General features: G+C 38.1%; 1 protein-coding gene across 1 annotated transcript in view; it reads right to left on the bottom strand.

Annotated features, from left to right (window-relative positions):
• The window catches only part of LOC107658250 (exportin-4-like), a 50,871-nt gene that overhangs the window by 17,036 nt on the left and 12,494 nt on the right, over positions 1-21,341 (bottom strand). The window contains exons 3-8 of the mRNA XM_016446720.1: positions 19,758-19,899; positions 19,465-19,603; positions 16,841-16,957; positions 16,027-16,180; positions 8,799-8,911; positions 1,456-1,613 (exon numbers count right to left, since the gene is read on the bottom strand). Coding sequence (XP_016302206.1) covers positions 1,456-1,613; positions 8,799-8,911; positions 16,027-16,180; positions 16,841-16,957; positions 19,465-19,603; positions 19,758-19,899 — 823 coding nt within the window. The remainder of the gene's footprint in view (positions 1-1,455; positions 1,614-8,798; positions 8,912-16,026; positions 16,181-16,840; positions 16,958-19,464; positions 19,604-19,757; positions 19,900-21,341) is intronic.

Below are 21,341 nucleotides of genomic sequence, written 5' to 3'. Positions count from 1 at the left end.
AAGGTATTGTAATAATGTACGTTTTTCGAACCACCAAGCATGAGAGCATGTTCTAGTACACCCCCAAAACAAATTCAAGACATTGTAAAAGAGCATAATAGGACCCCTTTAATATGTTTTGCACTGCTGTAAAATTTCATTACTGGTCCTAAAATAATAATGCAAAATGTAAATTATTTTATTAATTATAATGATTGTGGGGTGAAAAGTAGCCTAGACATGCTTTCATTAGGTTCACCTTTGTTAGACAGTGTTAATTTCGTTAACGAAAACTATGACGACAAATGTTCGCGGTTTTTTCCCATGACGAAAACGAGACGATAATAAGGTCATTAAACGATAACTGAGACTAAATGAACATACAATATCGTTGATAAAAAAAGACTAAAATATAGTTTAAAGAACAAAAACTTTACCAAAACCTTTTTATTTTTGTTGAAAAAAGTGGAGCCAAAACATTTCAGACTGCTGTACAAGACTCTATGTTTGCTGTGGCCAGATATCAAGAACCCAAATCCCCCAATCAGAGCTTTTCTGTTAAACGGATACGTACTCTGCCCGGCTTTTTGCTTTATGCAATCTGGCAACCATTCACACACCCTCTCTCTACGGAGGCGCTGTGATCTGAAAACACCGACATATAGTACTGTACAAGTAAGCTGGAGTTCAGCAATCTCCGTTACTTTGAGGTATTCAGCTTAAATGAAAGTCAGTCAGTCTGTGTTCTGTCATGGATCTTGACTGTATTGTTTGCGATAGTGGTTGCGGATTTTTGTCTTTTTGCCGTTGTTTTAAAAGAGAACCATTAATGCAATTTGGATTTATTGGAATTACTATTAGGAATTTCTCTGTTATAATATTTGAGAGTAGGTTTTTGTTACGCCAGTTTTCATAATGTAGACAGGGCGAGTGCATATATCGGAAGCCTTTGGTGTTTATTTAGCCTCTAATTGATGTCCTGTTATAAATCTGTACACTAACGTTAGATGAGGTAAAATAAACCAAGCATACGAGTCAATATTCTATTGATTTGTGCTTATTGGTCGAAAGAGCAACTTCTGATGAAATGTAAGAATACATTTCCCAAATGACAACAATCATTGCAATTAAAATTAAGCAAAATAATATTTTTTTTCTCATCATTTTAATCATTATACAGTAAGACGAAAATGTGTAAGTTTCCACTGACTAAAACTAGACTAAAATTCTCAGACATTTAGTCGACTAAAACTTGACTAAAACTAAAACAGGACAAGTTGACTAAATACGATAAAAACTAAAAGTTACATTTGACACAGGACTAAGACTAAGACTAAATTAAAAATAGCTGGCAAAATTAACACTAGTTAGACACAACTACTATGCAGTTATCTAAATACAAAATAACACATTTGTGAATGACAAGCATTTCATGCACGCGTGCAGTACTTCACTGAAGTTTTCAGAGAAACGCACCCATTGATCATGTTGAGCAATCCCTCCATCAGGTGGGCCAGGTAGGTCAACTGAGCGTTCTCATCAGGGAAGATGGGGCCATGCATGGAGGCCAGCTGGGCCAGGCACTGAAGGGAATCCTGAGCCATGTCTGAGTCCTCTCTGATTTTCCTGTGCACCTACAAGACAGAGACAAAATCACGTCAATTCTGACTCAACTCATTAAACTGGCGTAAACCAATCCTATTTTCAAAAGCATAATAAAAGGTGCAAGCCTGATACCAGACTTTCCTATGAACTCAAGAGTACATTTTAATGCCAAAATACATACTTTCAATGACTAACCGACATCACTGAAGACCACACAAAGATCAAGGTATCCTAAAACAGACTTAATGATCAACTCTCAAAACCGACATCAACGCAGCTCACCAACAGACTGAAATCCTTCTTCTCAGGAGAAATTATATCATATCATGAGTGCATGAGAGAGAAAAGAAGCAGTGGAAGTTCTAGAGACTGTAAATGTGACTGTAGGTATACTCTACAGTGTTAAAACCAGACAGGCCCCCTCAAAGAGTCCAGGAGGAACTACAGACCGGCCCAAGGGCAGCTGACAAAACACACTTGGCTGAAGAGCTCACACACAGTCTCCCTTAATCACAGAGAAAAGCCTCTCTCATTTACATACAAAAACATACTTTCTCTCTTCTCCTCGTCTTTTTCTTCTTCTCTCTTACGCACAGATACGCGGGTCTGTCTTCGATTTCTCATCTCACACAAGTCTCTGAAACCTTCTACTCAGTGGAATAATGAACGGAGGAAAATTGTGGAATACCCCTCACCTTCGCCAATGGCAAAACTACTGCATCTCGCCACGGATAAAAACACCTGGCTGCCACAACCCAAGCCTATCAATCAGATCGGCTTCTCAATTACCAATTTAGTCCGAGGCGTTCACGAGGACGAGCGGCGAAAAGAGAGCACTACATGGCCGAAGAGACGGCTAAACGTTTCTGAGCAGACTGACTCGAGTCTCCAGCACATGTGGTTGTTTGGCACACTCCTTTGCTATTTTCTTTCCTAAATCCCTGGAATCTTACTCTCGCTCGTCTGTTCGCCAGACGTTCTGGTGGAGATGCAGTGCGAAGAGGTGCACGGAGTTGGACGGAGCCCTCTGAACGATCTGGAAGACTGTGCACGAACCTAAAGTGGCATTTCCTCAACACATACCACCTCCTACAGATACACGGATGAACATCAGCCACTGGGCAAAGTGCTAACGCTAACATACCATAGCACAGCCCTGTCTGCTAGAGCGGTGTGAAATCATCTTCTGAGCTGAAGAAGAGAGGGACGGAGAAAGAGAAAGAGAAAGAGAGAGGAGGGGTGTGAGGGGCAGATGAGAGAGAGAGAACTGGATAGTGAAAGAGAAGAAAGAAAAAGAGTACAAGGCCAATGCTCTGTACAAACAGCTGCGCTGAAGAACATCCACGCCATGCGAGCTATGCCAATCGCCTTGAGTCTGACTATAGTTAGAGTCTGGCAGGGGGGAAGGGGGTGTCTAAATCAAAACAAGACAAGGTAGCTTTCTGAAATGAATGCGAGAGAGAAAAGCGACAGGGAGACCTATTAATAGAGAAAAGACAAAGACTTGTGTTTGTCCACGGGGAGGATTAGACCCTCTCCTGCTTTCTATTCTCACCGCTCACTGCTCCAGTTGCATTCAGTGTGTTCAGATCCTGTTACAAAATCAGAGGCCACAATCAATCACCTCACGACAGCGTTATGCTCAAAGTGCCATAACAAGCCCTGATTGTGTTTATACCATAAACAAACCACACACATGCTCTGAGTCAGAATCTGATCTTAGTTTCTAAAACTTTGCTTAGAGCTTAACACATGTGGGCCCAAAATACGAAATTATAAAAGAAAGAATATATACTAAATAAAGAAATGTCTCAAGAAAAAAACTGACATTTTTTTAAAATTGTGACACCTCATTCTCAAATAAACAAATAGATAAATTAAAATCTTATTCTCATCACTCCAATACAAAACATATTGAAATGAAAAAAATACATTTAAAAATGTATGAAGCAATTTTTTTAAATAACAGTAATGAAAATATAATAACTATCATATTGCACCTCAAAATACAAAATTACAAAACAAAGAATATAAAATATATAAAGAAACATAAAGGAAAACATATAATAAATACACAAAGAAATAGAAGATGTGTTCTGAATAGACCTCATTATCCAGAAAATAACTACATAAAATATCACTCTCATTGCTGCAATGCAGAAATATATAATAGGTTATACTAAAATGAAAAATAAATATTAAAAATAAAAAAAATAAAAAACTTTGTATGACCCAAATAAATAAATAAAAATCTGCAATGAGGATCACTACTAAATCACTACTAAAAAAAATCCAAAACAAGTTAAATACCTGGACACACTGTAATAAGAATTTGTGGGGAAATGTGCTTGACTCTCATGAGAATAAATGTCACAATGCAAAATCTTGAGGGTCCTAAATTATAATCAGTTTTTGATTTTTTTCTTTAGCTTTTTTTTTTTATTCAATTGTGAACCAGACATGTTTTTCTGAGTTTCACCCATTTTATGGATATATAAAAATGTGACTTACTAAACGGGGGAGTGTATGTGAAAACGGAGGGTGTAAGAACAAACCTAAACTAAAACCACAAACAAAAACACCCTTCAGTCGGTTTGGCTGGTAGGAAAATGTTAGCGCAGCCATGGCTTTATTAGGTGCAAAGAGAATATGAGATTTATTTTAAGTTATGCTTCATTTTCTCTCTTCTGCATATTTCCAAACCTCTGAAAAGCAATCAAAGAGGCCGAGAGACTGCTTTAGATGGATGGCTTGCCCCCTCCTCAGACCACCCGAGGCTGTTAACAGGGGCTATGAATCCAGGGTTCAGAGTCTAATCCTGCAGTTCATCTCGAGTCACCTCTGACCCCAGCAGCGCGTGTCTGGACGCCCCCTCGTCTGTTCAGGGCACAGCTGAGAAGTGAGGAGCAACAGCTGACAAGCCAACATACACACATAGACACCGCTGACAGGCCGACACACGCACACTCACCCTCCCGTTCAATAACTCACCCTTACACACATAGATCCCCCTGGCATGGGCGTAGAAAAACAACAAGCGCACCACACACAGCTACAAGGAGACTCGTAAAGACACACAGAGGGTGTGACAGCTGACCACTTTATACCTTAACAAAAACATTCCCCCCACCCACTGGAAATATGACTAAATATCACATGGCTCAAATAACACCCCAAAAGACCGGGACAGAACTGCTGAACATCATGCTCTGCATCAAAGAGACTTCACTGAACTCTCAAACTATCCTAAATTGATGTTACACAATCTATCAGATGCATGGTCTAGACACTGTGGTGCTCACATGGGGGATAAATGTTTGAATCTGGCTCACAATTTTTCCAGGTCTCCATCTAGCCATCTTTGCCTGTTCTCTCAATCGCTATTTTTTTTTGTCAAAAATAAATAAATAAATTGTCAAAAGCCAATATTTACACTAAAAGTTTGGGATCAGTAAGATTTTTACGTTTTTGAAAGAGGTTTCTTACGTTCACCAAGGCTGCATTTATGTGATACTATCGTGTACTATTTTTCATTCTTTTTTAATTAATTTATCATCAAACAGTAATATTGTGAAATATTATGAATTAAAATATTGAAAATAATTTTTATTTTCATATTTTAAAAATGCAATTATGCGTGCTTAATATTTTTGTAAAAACCATGACACTTTTTTCTGGTTTCTTTGATGTATAAAAAGTTCAAAAGAACAGCATTTATTTGAAATCTTTTGTGACATCACAAATGTTTTTACGGTCACTTTTGATCAATTTAATCATAATAATCATATTAATTATTTACTGACCCCAAACTTTTTAAAGGTGCCATAGAATGCATTGATACAATATTTTAAATTGTTCTCTGATATCTACATAGAAGGTATGTGGCTTGGGTAAGGGCAAATAAATCTCCAGAAACGGTTTTACATGTCCATTTACAACCGTAGGATTTGTCCCTAGAATGAAATGGTCTGTTATTACCTTATTTGGAAGGGTCATGAATAATAATGTTGAGCTCTGCTCTGATTGGCTGTTTCACAGCGCGGCTCATTTCAGTGGCTCACTCAGCAAACAGATCTCTACTGTGCGTGAACGATGGAGAGATTAGGCATCCAACTTTATATGTTTGAGCCTGTATCAGACAAAGATACAGATTTTGAGAGATTTTGCAAGAATGTTTAGCGCCCGTGGTATGAACAAGATCGCTGCGAGACGCTGGCGGAGTGAACGAGGCTTGAGAGAGAGCTGTGAGTGAGGGCGCAGACGCAGCCTCTGTGTTGCCAGATCCAGCTGTTATAGCGTTTTTGGACTTGTCTTTTCCACTTTTTTTGACACTTTAGAAAGTTAATAAAGTAGGACGTTGTAGTTTAGGGTCAGCGATATATTTATCTTATCTTAACTGCAAAAGATTTGAAATAATTTCGGTTTATTTTTATTTATTTATCGGTTTTTGTGTGTTTAAATAGCAATATCTGGCAACACTGCATCGATGATTCGGCTGTGTAGGTCCGGCTGGCCTAGAACATGGGCTGATGTACGTTATGCAAATGTTGGGGGCGTAAACATTAATGATCTTGACTATAACGTCACAGTCGGTGTTATGTAGGGATTCGCCTCTTTTTCAGTGTTCTTTTGCACGCACAAGATTTACATAAGAAGGAGGAAACGATGGTGTTTGAGGCTCACGGTATGTCATTTCCATATACAGAACTCTTATTATTTAACTATGCCAAGGTAAATACAGTTTTTCATTCTATGGCATCTTTAAGAGTACATATAAATGTATTTACCCTCTTGGATGTTTACATGTGTTACAACACTGTACCACAGAAAATTCAATTTGGCTTTTCAACAATGGCAACATATACTTAAATGTCAAAGAAATATATATATATATTAAAAAAAAGACTGAATCACTAAGTTAGACCTGAAAAAATTGTCTTTATACTATACAACCAAATGAAACCACTGGACTACATATGGATGGCCTAGTGATGATTTAGGTGTGTCATATTAAAGCAGTTAAACTCTTATGACTACAAAATCCAGAATAGTTGATTTCATTCTTATTTTACAGGACTCTGAAGCTTACTGAGAAAATAAAAATAAGTTTTAGAATCTAACTTAAATTAAAAAAACAACAACCATATATATATATCTGCTATTTCCGTATGCTTAAAACCCCTAACAGCAAATCCCAGAAAAGACAAATGAGACACTTATGTTTGAACAGCCCTTGACCTCCAGGTCAACAGATTGACCCTTAAGACGGCTGCGCAGTTTGTCGCCAGTTTACAGATCGCAGCCTCCTCTCAGAAAAGAGGCGTGAATGATGGATCAGCATATTGGCACCTTGTTGACTCATTCCTGAGCAGCCGAGTGAAGGAAAGTAACGTCTAATCTGGCTGTAGAAACCACCTAAGACTGATGGTGGAAAGTAGAGCATTATTTGGCAGCACATGCCTCGGAGAGCGTGTAATGGTAATGGAGAAAGAGTGGAACGCTATTTGGCATATGCATCACTGATGCCGAGGGTAACCTGACAGAATTGTTCCACACATCACAACCTGAGCCTCACAGGCATTAGTTATGTGAGACGTAACGAGCCATTAGACTGGATTTCTAATGACTGGAATGTGTACTATGCAGAATGCACGCACAACACATGATTTTCTGGGGAAAATAGTGTCTAAAATTTATACTGCTTTAATATAGAGCACATGGAATGAAATTATTTAGATCAAAGTAGATCAAATAGGGATCTTAAGCTTTTTTCAGCCATCTGGGGCAGTCGTGGCCTAATGGTTAGAGAGTCGGACTGTAACCCAAAGGTCGCAGGTTCGAGTCTTGGTACCGGCAGGTACCAATGTACAGCGCTCTCTTCCACCTTCAATACCACGATTGAGGTGAGACCCTTGAACAAAGCACCGAACCCCCAACTGCTCCCCGGGAGCTGCAGCAAAAAAATGGCTGCCCACGTGTTTGTTCACGGTGTGTGTGTGTGTGTGTGTGTGTGTGTGTGTGTGTGTGTGTGTTCACTACTCACTACTGTATGTGTACACTTGGATGGGTTAAATGCAGATCACAAATTCAGAGTATGGGACACCATATTTGGCTACACGTCACTTTAAAACTGAACATTAACATCAAAAAGAAACTATGGATAATTATGGTATATAATAATGCTCATGATAGATTTGCTTCTCAGGACAACTCTAACAGCACTGAATCTGTACTAATGCATATCTTATACAATTATTTATTACCTTGTTACCAAACATTTTTCTTTAATGTTGTCATTATTGCCGTGAGACAGACTTCACAGTTGGAAACTGGTTTGCTCTGGGACAGTTGTGTCACCCACAGATCCCGTTTCAGATGAAAAGCGCAAGTTCATGTGTATACAGGAGTGCTGAAAGCATCATATAGTATATCATATACCCTATCGTTCAAAAGTTTTGGGTCAGCAAGGATTTTTTTTTTTTTTAAGAAATTAATACTTTTATTCAAGGATGCATTAAATTGATTAAAAGTGACAGTAAAGGCATTCATAATGATACAAAATATTTATTTTTCAAATAAATACAGTTCTTCTGAACTTTCTATTCCTCAAATCTTTAAAAATAAAAAAAACTATTATATGTAATAATGTAATAATAACAATAATGTAACAATACTGTTTTTACAGTATTTCTGGTGAGCACAAGAGACTTTTCAAAAACTAAAAAAAAAACAAAAAAAAAATCTTACTGACCCCAAAGTATTTTTATACATTTATTCTTATATAACACCTATATACACTAAATAAATGTGATTTTTTTTTTTCATCACACAGGCCAGACTCCTCCATCTTTGACCACTGCTTCTAAGGCAACAAATGATAATCAGCGTTTACCCACTGCAACAAAACTGCAGCTCACCTCTTCTAAACGTGCCTTATAGATGTTTCTATATCTGCTAAATATTTATAACTTAATGTCTGATGCAGTGTAATTTGGTCAAAACATCAGTGGTTGGAGACAATTATTTAGAAGAAGAAAAGCAGGAAGAAAGAACATGAGGAATAAACAGAGAACGAGGGGAAGCAGGGATGCAGGTATTGAATGTGCAATGGCATGATAACAAAAGAGGAAAAAAGGATTAAAGAAAAGAGCCGTTTCCAAGCAGGAGGTTGAGAAAAAACCTCAGATAGAATAAATGTACAAGTTGGTACTCACAGTGAAGAAAAGGTCCATGACTCTGTGGTCTAGAAGAGTTTCCCTCCAGGACGCGGTTGGCTTGAGCATGACATTCTGAGTCGCTTCGAACATGGCAATGTAGTGCCTCCCCAGTGACACCTCAGTTAAGGGCAATAGCAGAAGCAAAAAGGATAAGGAAAGATGTTTCTAACCCTCTGTCACTTCTCTCTGGCCGTTCTGTTTTGGACTAAGAAGAGTGTGGAAAATTGCTGCAGTGAATTCCCAGCATCTGTTTTCTGCAGCTCCTTCTCTATCACTCTTCTTTAGCAGCGCCGTTAGTACTGTTCAATTGCGCTGTCCCCTCCCACTAAATGTTTACCTCAAAATCTCCCCCTTTCCATATGTAGCCCACTGGGAAAAGAGATGGAGGGGAAAAAAAGTAACAACAAAGAGCAAGAGGCAGGGAGGGAGAGAGAGAGAGAAAAGGCTCCCACAGGAATGTCTGATCAAAGCCAGCTACCGGCAAAGGCCATGCATTCCTCTGAGCCAGACCCACAGTCACTCCCAGCAGACAAATGCAAGCACTCTCTCATTCACACACACACACCAACATTACAGTATCTGCTCACGTCCACCATATACAGCCACATATGTCAAAGCAAATTATGTGTGACTCACCTACGCATTCACTAAGCTGAAACCGGGAAGTGCCAAGTGCCAAACTAGAATAAGTGTGCTGGAGTGTTATAACTCCTCTGCCTGTGTCCGTCCTGTTCAGACCTGACTTTACAGCCTCTTAAAAATAGCAAGGGGCCGGGCAGAACTTTGAGTGACCCGTGCTGAAGAGAGAACGGGCCTCGAGGGAGAGCGGCTGGAGCTTGTGTGCTGACCACCAGCGGGCTGACAATAGCCTGCCACGTGAGCGCAGCAGGAGAGACTGACTGACGGATGGACGGGGAGCAGGGGATAAACCAGCCGGTCACTTAATGTCACTTGGAGCCACTGCTGGAAAAGTGTGTGAGCGTATGAAAAACTGGGAGGGTGACTAAAGATATGACCTACTGAAACCAAACCCGGGCTTACTCACAAACGCACATGACTCGTTTCCACCAGCCCTTGTCCCAGCTGCTGAAGACACGAAACACATGACGGACTCAGAAATCGAATAGTCGGTCTCAAGTAAGTGCTGTAAGGTTGGACTGATGTAGGGTTGTGTTCACCTGATGAGTCTCTCAGGGGTGTTCACAACGGACATGTTATCATGTTCAGCTAGACTGAGCTCAATGGAATAGCACAGAAGCAGTCTCGAGATGTGTTTTGAACTTGAACTATTATAAAGTTGACACATGGACAGAAACACTCATGGTATGAGATGCCATGAGTGAAAAAAAGAGAGAAAAAAAGAAAATCAGTGCGAGATGTGACGCAGCTACCAAAGACGCCATTTTGCACGTGTAACCGCAACATTTGTTTATATATATAAAAAATGCACACTGCAAAGACTTGCAATAAGGTAATTGAGTTAATTGACGTGCTTATCTTATATGTTTGTTGACAATCCACTATTGTTCAAACGTTTAGGGTCAGTAAGGTTGTTTAATCTTATGCTCTCATACGCTCACCAAGGTTGTGTTTATTTTAGAAAAAAATACAGCAATAGCAGTAACATTCTGAAATATTAAAATTTAAAGTAACGGTCTTGCATTTTAATATATCTTAAAATGTATCCCTGTGATGGCAAATCTTAATTTTCAGTGTCACATGATCCTTCAGAAATCATTTTAAAATGCTGATTTGGTGCTCAAGAAACATTTCTTATAAAGCCTGAAAACAGTTGTGCTGGTGATTTAACAGAACTGTTTTAAAAGAACAGCATTTATTTGAAACAAATCTTCTGTAACATAATAAAAGTATTAATTTATTTAAAAATAAAATCCCCAACTTTTGAACAGTAGTGCATCTATAACCAGCAAATTTGACGTCTAACAGTAAAAACTCCTGGAAAAAGAGGTGGGGTTCAGACTGTCCTTAACATTTACAATCATTTATACTAACATTAACATACAGTTCCTTCGCTTTCATACGCACACTCAGAATAGTCACATAAAACCACATACATGGTCTTTCAGATGGAACGATTTAACATTTATCTGTGCTGTATTTGAGGTGTGTCGCATGTGAGAGAAAGCAGAAGAAGCCACGATGAAGACAAAGTCTGACATGATGGCTTCAGGAAACAGACTCGTGCTGTGACAGAGGCAGAGAGAGAGAGAATGGAGGGTCACATGAGTTCAAGGGGTGAATACAGAGTCATACACACTGGTAGACATTATAGAAGGCATTGTTTATATGGAAATGTGATACTCCGAGAGAAGTCAGTAGTTGCTAGTTTTAAAGTATTTAATAGGATAACAGGGGTGTGAATGTTTGAGTTGTCAGAGAATCAATTCCATTAACAAACTATTGATTTCAAATTAGTTTTGTTATACTGAACAGAGATTTGATTCAGTAACCTTTTCAAATGAATTCAATCTAATCAGTGTTTCCCATTAATTACCTAGAACTGTGGTGGCCCACCAGTTTAATCTGTCCCGTCACATAATGAACAGAAAATATTTTTACAATATTTTACATATTACTAGGCACCTGTCAAATTGATATTGCGATTATCAAATCACAAAAAGGCTGCAAATTAATTAAATTAGTATAAAATCGCTGCACAGTGTTCATTTACATGCATACAGCTCAAGGTCTAGTTTTCAGCATCACAGAGTGTCTCGGTTCACAGTAAATGCTGCGAATTGAACTTATTACAGCATTTCAATGAATTTGTAATGAGAAGCATTAAAACTACTACAATAGTTACAGAACAGTTACTATTGTTACAGAAACTTAAAGGTCTTCTTGCCATTTTCTGCCAAATCTTGCAAGTGTAATTAAGACGATGTAATTTTACTAATGTACAGCAAAATAATTAATATATTTATTATGAAATATCAGTTTATTTTACACTGTATTTGTATTACAACAGCAATATATTTCTCTACTGATAATAATAATATAGTAATATAAAATTACTATTACTACCATTTTATTCAAATTGTTTGGCTTCCTAAAAAACATCAGTGTGAAATCTCAAAAGATTAGTAACACTTTCTCTAGAAAATTATATAATCTAACTACTCAGATTTTTGGATTTCCCCCAAGAGCACATATGTAAATGAAGACAACGAAAAGCAATATCAACTAAAAGGCATAATTTAAATGTGTACCACAACAAAAAGTTTCCAGTTACCTCACAAGGAAAATATTTTTTCAGAGGTGGCCACTGCAACAAGCTAGCAATTGCACTATTCAGAGGCATAATTCAGTTGGAACTGGTCTGAATCTGCAAGATGCTCCTTCCTTAACCCAAAATCACTGAATGCATAGATATTTGCAGCTCAGTATAGATTGATGATACCCTGCTTGATATATTGGCAGGGCCGATTAATCAAAAGTGGACACTAAAGTGTAAGAAGTAAATGGAGTATTGTGAAGTAGTAGATGAATGTGAGCTGAAGACATTGTGTGTTTAGTTTAGGACTGCAGACTGAATCAATCAGGAGGCATTCAGCGAACATAATGATTATGAGAGTGCTGAGAGCTGCCCGGTGCCAGAGAACAGACATGAGATCCGAGTCTATTAGGAAGCCTGAGTGTCACATCCTCCCTCTTAAGATTCCCCTCACACCCCAGGAATGCCCTCCTCCCCGTTGTCAAGCCAGGGACAGCGGTCTTACAAAGCTCTGCTCCACTTGTGCATGTCTGTTAGAAATGCACGGTGGCACACAGCCGTCTGTCATCTCGCTCTACCATTCAGAGCACCTGACCGGCTCAAAGCCTGGCCACAACCCGCCCCAGGGTTTCTAAGGCCAAGAACAGACATGCAGTCCTGCAGACATTGAGGGGAATCACATGTTTAGGATTCACACAAATGACATGTACATGCGTCAAGTGGGAGTGTGTCACGGACAGATGACACGCATGCCATGGCCTTGACTTCTGAGAGATGGCGGCACTTTGAGGAAAGAGTCTAAGCAGTCAGGAACACACACACACACACACGTCATGTTGGCAGTTACAATACATCATATATATAATTATTTAAAATATAATGTACAAAAATGTAATATATAATATTTTATATACACTGTTGTTCAAAAGTTTGGGGTCTTAAGTATTAAATGAATAAAAAAATAACAGTTATAATGTTACAAAAGATTTCTATGCCAAATATCCTGTGGGGGAAACAAGCTTCCTAATTTATAATATTTATTCCATATTTAAATACATTTTGGGGGTCGCTGTGTTGCTTTGTTGGCATAAACAACACTAAAGACAAGTCTTTGGTGGTTTTTTGAAAAGTTGTTATGCTTACACTATGCATATGGATAGTTATGAAAGAAAATTGGTGTGGTAAAAAGACATCATGTCATACGTCTATACAAAATACAAATAGTACGTCTGTACTTGAATATTAGAACGAGATATATATATATATATATATAAATATATTTCTTTTGAAAGTATTTTATAACTTTCTAGTGACAGTGTTACCAATATATATACACACATACACACACACAGGGTGTCTACAGATATGAACAAGTTAAATTTAACACGGTTTAAGACCTTTTTAATACCACCTTATGAAAATTTAAGACCAAACCTGTGACGGAAATACACATTATATTACATACGTTTATGTAATATTTAATGCATTTAATGTAAAATAAAAATAAATATCATCGTCAGAAGATTTAGATTAAAACACTCAATTCATATCAATTTTTTTTTTTTTTTTTTACTTTTTATCAAACTTTATAAAAAAAATTTGTATCACAACACGCTAAGATGCAGTAACGTAAATGTTTCTACAGTAAAATAGAAAAATACACTAAATACACTAAAATAGAAAACCGTTATTTTAAATTGTAATATTTAATATTATTAATGCTTAATGCATATTTGATCAAATAAATGCATAAATGATGCCTTGGTGAGCATAAGATACTTTCTAAAGTAAAAAAAAACTAACTCTTACCGCATCTTAAATACACATTATATTACATACGTTTATGTAATATTTAATGCATTTAATGTAAAATAAAAATAAATATCATCGCTGTCAAAAATGCTATTTATTATTACGATATACAGTGAACTTTTCATACCAGCAGACAATATCCCATACAAAACATCCCCACAAAAGCACCGCATCACCAAGATTTTTGGTGGTGTAAATTATTTATTCTGAAGCAATATTTTCATCAGTGTTCTATCAGCTTTTACATACTTAAATCTGCATGTTTTTAATATTTACCCCAGGATGTTATTTACCTTTAAAAAAGGCCAATTGTTTTTTACCTTATTAAGGGTATGCGTCATCTTTCATGTCAAATTCTTACAATTGATCAAGAAATTCAATATACACTACAGGGCTGTTACCAATTAAATTAAATAATTTACACAGCAAAATTACAACTGCAGTAAATAATGTTATGAGATTAATGATTTAAATAAATTTGAGTCACTCATTCCTTCAAAACGCCGAATCATTCAGTAACAAAAATGCCTTGTGATGCTCGGAGAATGTGCAATACTTCTGTTCTGATCTTTGTTTGGAACTATTTTCGTTTGTGAAATAGAAAAAAATATATGTAACTACTTGTTTGTTGAACTAAAATCAATGTAACATTTGCAATCGTGAAAATACTCAGCAAAATAGCTCCCATGTCATGATGTGTTACTTAACTACACCATGTTATAAATAAAACTAAACATTTTGAATTTTCACCTCTGTATGTTTGTTCTGTGAGTTTATGTGCCGTTACGCTCATTTGATTTGATTTCTCCATGAAAGTCTCTCTCAGAGACAGGCAGCACAAGCCTCAACAGCACGACATTGATATCAGAAATACACTATCCATCATCAATCGCTGTTTAAGCTAAATGTAATAAAATCAAAAGAATCATTCTCGAGTGTCGATGCGTCACTAGTTATTTTTTGGTCACTTAATCAGGCTATTTGTCCGGTCGGGCAAGTAAAATTCTCGAGTCATTTTTCAGTAAGTTGCATTAACCCATTTAAAGCAGCTAGGAGGCTTCTCAGCCAGCTTGTGCTCGAATGGAAGCCCAAAAAATTTGAATAAAATAGTAGTAGTAATTGCATATTATTATTATCAGAAATATATTACTATTGTATCTTACACATACATACATTATATATATATATATATATATATATTAGAGTGCTGTGAATGCAAGTCTTGTATAGATACACATTAAAGAACAGATTAACTGACAACTCATTCATGCAACTTATCAAATAGTCAATTTTAGAAATTAACACTAATAAACTCACTCTGTCCTCTCTGTGTCCTTCACAAATGTGTTCTTGGTATCAAAGAACTACCTCCCTCCAGCGCCCAGTGGGCGATTAATATGACTTGGAACTATGCAAACACATCAATGCACAAATGGCTGGCCGACATTCCAGCCCAGCATTCAATGAGCTGTGTGTTTAAAGGCACACTTATTGAGCACAATAAGGGCTTGGCACAGGCCTCCTTTGTAAGTGATATGTGACCCTGGTTGGCACAGACGCCAGCTCAGATCTCTTTAAAGAGACACAGAGACACAAAGTTAGCCTGAGTGGGATTAACGCCTCACAGAGCTAAAACACACACAGACGCACGCGCACCATCAATCACAGCTCATGATTTAGGACTAACACCAGCACATGCTAGTAAAAAAAAAAAAAAGACACATGCCAAGGCACAAGCAAAACTAGGGAGAGAAAAGATCCTTAAAACCTTTAGAAATGTATCTCAGTATATTAAAATGAATTAAAGTGCGGGACAAACTTTCTTATTCATCTAGATGCAAATCGATCATGAATACAAATGCCAGAGAGGTTCGAATTTTGTGGTTTCAAGCAGGTGAAAGCATGCTCTAAAAAAGTTACCCGCAAGGTCAAGGTTCTTTTTAGCAAGCAACAAGAAACGGGCCTGGATCTGGTTCTGTGTTCGCGATTATTTTGCTATGAAGGTTAAGAATGATTATCACATTATAGCTTGTCTATTATTAATCCAAAAATAAGTCACAGATAATTTTCTTTCTTAACCTTGTACCTCTAAAACATTTGTGGCTGCAGTCCAGGTCTAGTGCTCCCTAGTGCTCACAGGAATTCCAGCCTGCATCACCTCTCTACATGAAAGGATATGATTGGGTGGAAGAAAGTTCCAGCTGAGCACTTGATTGGCCAGTGCAAGGTAGCACTGGAAAACACAGGACATCTGAGCATTGAGGTTCTCCCTCCGACTGAACTCCTGCAGGACCTCCACAGTGAGCATGAAGATCTGCTTGAGATCGTCCTCCTGCAACACACAAACATACTCGTCATAAAAGGCACAAGCAGTCAAATTAACGTTGGGTGTTGGCATTCATTTCCAGATTAAATTCCACAAGATTCAAATAAATTCCAATTAAATTGATTAGAAAATATTTCATTTATAATGTCAATTTGTTATAATGTATATTTTATTGACATTATAGTTATAATGTCAGGTTTGTTTCAATTATTACATCATCCTGCAAATATGCATTGTGATTACAACATGTTTCAGATCATGGTTGTTATAGTTTTTATTAACTAAATCTAAACCATAAAAAAATACATAAACATGTTTTTTCAGATAGCTGCCAAGGCAGCATACTAAAAAAAACTAAAAATAAATTAACTTAAACTAACAAATAAAAATTCATAAGAACTATACTGGCATAAAAATAAAAAAAAATGACCAACATTTTTTTTTAATTAAAACAGAAAATCTACAAATAAAATCTAATTCAAAATATTAACAAAAACTATATAGGATCATCAATGATTTGACATCAATGAAACATTCATATCACATGAATATTTCTAAAAGTCTTTGGCTATAACAGGTTAACATACAAATATAAACACCCAGCACAGGGCCAATACACCTGTTAACAAAGGACACACTCAGAATGATTGGGACGGAAGGACAGACCTGAAAGAGGCGTTTGCAGCTTCCGTGAAACTCCATACTGAGGCCAATGTTACTGGTCTTATTGGAGCTGGAGAACTCACTCAACAGAGCTGTCAGGATGGAGCAAGCCAGTGTTTGCTAACAGGACAGATACAGGCATGCACAGTGATGAACATTACTTTCCATCAAGGCAAAATAGGTTAAATATCTCAGGAAACATATGGAACACACTTATTCAGCCATTTAAATTACCTATTATAATTCAATACTGGTACAAAATACATGAAATAAGGACAGAAGTTTTCCAAAGGCTTCGTTTTTGCTGTATAAAGTATTATTACAGCTAGGCATTTGATTGACCACACATTAAATCTTTAACCTTAAACTGAACAAATTCAAGACCTAAAACTGGAGCGCCCTCTGCAAGACACAGTGTGTACTCTATTTTTTTCCATAGGGCTCTGTTAACAATTTTGTTTAGGAACACTCATGGTCAAATTATTTTTAGGGGAATGGTCAAATGCAGGGACACACTGGCACTTTTGTTTTGTTTTGTTTTTAACAGACACCTCAAAATGTCACAATACAACACATATTAGGGCCCCCACATGTTCTGACCAACAGATTTTCATAATTTTTCCACAGCTTCTTTGAGATTACTGATAAGGATTATATTAGCATTTAATAATTTCTTTAATTTTTTTATTTCCATATTAACCACATTCATGGGAAAAAATTACAATAGACAATTAGGGTAAGTGTACCCATTAAGCCCACCAAAATCTAAGTTTAGGTGTTTTTCATAGATATTGACCAGATTCATAGGAAAAAATCATTTGTGAAAATGAAAAATGTATCTCTCATTTGAAAATGTACTAATTAGTTGATGCACACTTTAGAATAAAAAATTAAGATATTTAACGAATAATGTCAAAAGTCTGGCATGGCCTTAATTGGTACTTTGCAACATTTAAGCCCGCATGCGTTCCAAATAAGCCCACAACTTGATTTATTCACAAAATATAAAGATGTATTGATTTTAATGAAGTAAAACATCAATATATTTATTCAGTGACAGGGAAGTATTTAAAAAAAATCATTTTACTAATGTTTGCTAGCGCTCATCACCTGTACCAATAACATTCAACATGAAAAACAGAGTATGCAACGCAGAACACTTCATGACTTGTAAAGACTGCAAAAAGACACATTAGTCAAGCCACTTTTAGATAACCTCACAGCCTCACATTGTTCCTTCTTTCATTTTATACTTAGCCTATATAACAATCTAGCTTCTTGTTTACAGTCTACCTGAAGACACTCTGAAATCTCGCTCTCTCCTGCTTAACTGAGGAAGGTCTTAGTGTTGGGCGATATGGTCATTATTCAAATCGTCATATCGCCAATCCATGAGATCGCCGATAGACGATATTGTCATGCATGGGTGGGTGGGAGCAAGAGAGAGACTCCCTGTACTTGTCATAGGCCATTTCATAACTATTTGGTGTTTTAAACCGCCCGCGCGTGAGAGAGAGAGGGAGCCTGTGGAAGCACCACGAATCTAAATAATATACTTTCAAACATACTGATAAACTAACATGTTAAATACAAAAATATTTAAAACAGCTAGTTCATATATATTTGGATACAACAGTCATACATCGCTATTAGGACCGCGCATAATGTGACAAGTTTATCGCATCAGAGCACTGACATTATCAGTCTGGTCTGCAAAATCAGTCAACGGTGAAAGTAGATTTATTTTAAAGACCAACAGTTTAACACTAAATATTGGACATAAACGAACACGTTAAATACAAAGTATTTAAAACATATATTTGGAGTAAATTTAAATTAAACAGATACATCAGTTATACAGCGCTCCGGACCACGCGCCCCATGATGAGCCCGACGCACCACCACAGAAACAAGGATGAGATGCGTTCTAACATAACTGTGGCATTAAACTCAGTTAGTGAGGGCTCGGTTAAAATATTGCACATATATAGGCCGGTCAGATTTGTTAAAGTGCAACGAAATACCTTATATCAGCAGATGATGTGTGTCTGTGTGCTACAGGCTCCTCATTTGCGCACGTGCGTGTGTGTGTGTGTGTGTGTGAAATACAGTGCTGAATGAAAAAGCGGGGCAATTTGATAATAGCCGAATTATAATGGGCCGCCTAATAATAATAATAATAATTATTATTATTATTATTGTTATTATTATTAATACATTAATAGGAGAATGAGCCTAATATCGTCTTGACTATCGACAAAGACATCTGCTATCGTCGATATCTCTGACTATCGTCGATACACGATACTATCGTCTATCGGCACAACCCTAGAAGGTCTCCCGTCCCTGATGAGCTACAAACCCTGATCTTGGCCTTCACTCACTCCCTCAAAGACATTCTGTCCACTTCAATCTGTTTTGCTAGCATAGACAAGTTTCTTTTACTGTGCCCTCATGGTAAAGGCGACATGCATCTACAAGTTTTGGACAGGAGCTGTAATTTTTCTCTTTTTTTTTGTTGTCATTTTCTCGCTGAAAACAAACGATGCACATTCAGCCTTTGCCGAATTATAGTTTGAAAGCACCGCAAACTCTCAGCTTTGGTCCATGTGATACACAAGTCTTACCACTGTGGGATTACCGCTGCTGATGAGCTGGCTGACCTCATGGAAGATGCTCTTACAGTTGATGGATTTGTCAAGAGAGCCTCTCTTCACTATTACTGCTACTGCTAACAGGATCTGCTCTCGAACATACTTTTGCAGACTGCAGGTAAAAGAGAGAAATGTATACAATTCAAACATCAGGTAAGAGATGCAAACTTTTATGGCGCCAAGCTAAATACAGACCAAAACAGAAAAGTTTTGCAGAATTACAACCACATGCTGTCACATGTTTTATTGTTCATACACACACTTACTTGGGTCTCTGTAAGACGTAGGTGAGGAGGAATGTTATGAGGGACTCGATGCTGCTCTTTTCCAGAAGGATCCATTCTCTAACCACAGCCTCCATGATGGCTGTGGCTGCCTGGAACAACACATAGTCCACTTTACTAGTCTCTATGAAAGAGAAAGACAACATTCATTTGTTACTCTTCTTTTCTAAATTATTATTGTTCTTACAGCATTATTTTACACTCTAAACAAAGTTTAATATGTTCTTAAAATTCACATCAGAGTTTTATGAGTTTAGGCATTAAAAATCCATTAAGGCTCCGATATAATTCAAGCAAAACTGAAGAACAAAACGGTGTGGTCCTTTATTTATTTATTTTTAAAACAAAATCAGGCCAAAACAAAGTTAATTTTCCAAAAAGGTTAACACTGTGGCAACACTGACTAAAGCTGCTTGCTTTACAGTAATCGACTGTATAAACTGCAATATAAATAAATGTGACATAACTTGAATAGAGTGCCGGATAGCAGATCTGGTGCAAAGATATCATGTGATCAGATGATTTCTTAACTGCTGTTTTCTGAAAACTAATAAATTAGCGATTTATAGTTGATAAATTAAACTTCAGCAGACATACAAATTAGAAATGTTTAGTCTGTGCTTTCTGAGAAAGACTGGTGTGACGAGTGGGGGCGGGGCCGAGAGCCGTGGGAACGGAGCAAGGCCGGTGGAGTAATTGATAATGAGCGACATCTGCACCACTCACCGGTCTCGAGTCCCACGGAGGAGCTCCGGAAGGATAAAAGGAGGAGTAACGACAGTGAAAGACGAGAGAGGACCAGGCCTGGATTTTATTTTGTGTTTTGTGTGCGGCAGTCGTCCGCGAGGGGCTGCTGCTTTACTTTCATTTTGTGTTAGTTTACTTTATTAAAGTCTTTAAATGTTCGCCGGTTCCCGCCTCCTTCTTCCCGTGACTACGAACTTTGTTACATTGGTGCCGAAACCCGGGAGGAAGGAGGGACACGCTGTCAGAGAGCCCTCGCTGCTGAGGGGGATCGCGGTGCTGAGGAGGTCGGGCAGCAGGAACAAGCGGAGAGACCGCTGGTGGCTGCCTGAGGCGGTGGTGCTGGAACTATGGAAGACGAGGTGGGACGGAGAGCTCGCTGCCACGCTCCTGGGTCGAGGAGGGGTGACTGCTGTCCGAGAGGGAACAGAGGAGTCGGCCCCATTCGCCAGGAGCCCGGAGCCTGCTGCCATCCGCCATGATTGGGGAGGAGCAGGGAACGGGGGACTCACTGCCGGCTGCCTTCAATAGGAGGAGCCATCGCCGTCCTCCAGGAGGCGGAGGAGCGGTGGGCCGTCCACCAACGATGTCCAGTACCATCGCATGGCACCGCGAGTGAGAGCCTCTCAGCCGGTTGAGGACCAAGCGGCAGTGTGTCCGGGAACCGGACCGATAATTTTTTTTCTTTTCCTCTCTCCCCTCTCTCGTATCGGTCTCTCCTCATCCTTCCGTCTCCTTTTCTTTTGCCTCGTCTGTCTGTCCTTACCCCCAGGTACGCCGCGGCCGCCGTGATCGGCTCCCCCGGCGGGAGAGGGGGGAGTA

Source organism: Sinocyclocheilus anshuiensis, unplaced genomic scaffold (assembly GCF_001515605.1).
Source record: "Sinocyclocheilus anshuiensis isolate Anshui unplaced genomic scaffold, SAMN03320099.WGS_v1.1 scaffold263, whole genome shotgun sequence".
Lineage (NCBI taxonomy): Eukaryota > Metazoa > Chordata > Actinopteri > Cypriniformes > Cyprinidae > Sinocyclocheilus > Sinocyclocheilus anshuiensis.
This window is presented reverse-complemented; position numbering and strand designations above follow the sequence as displayed.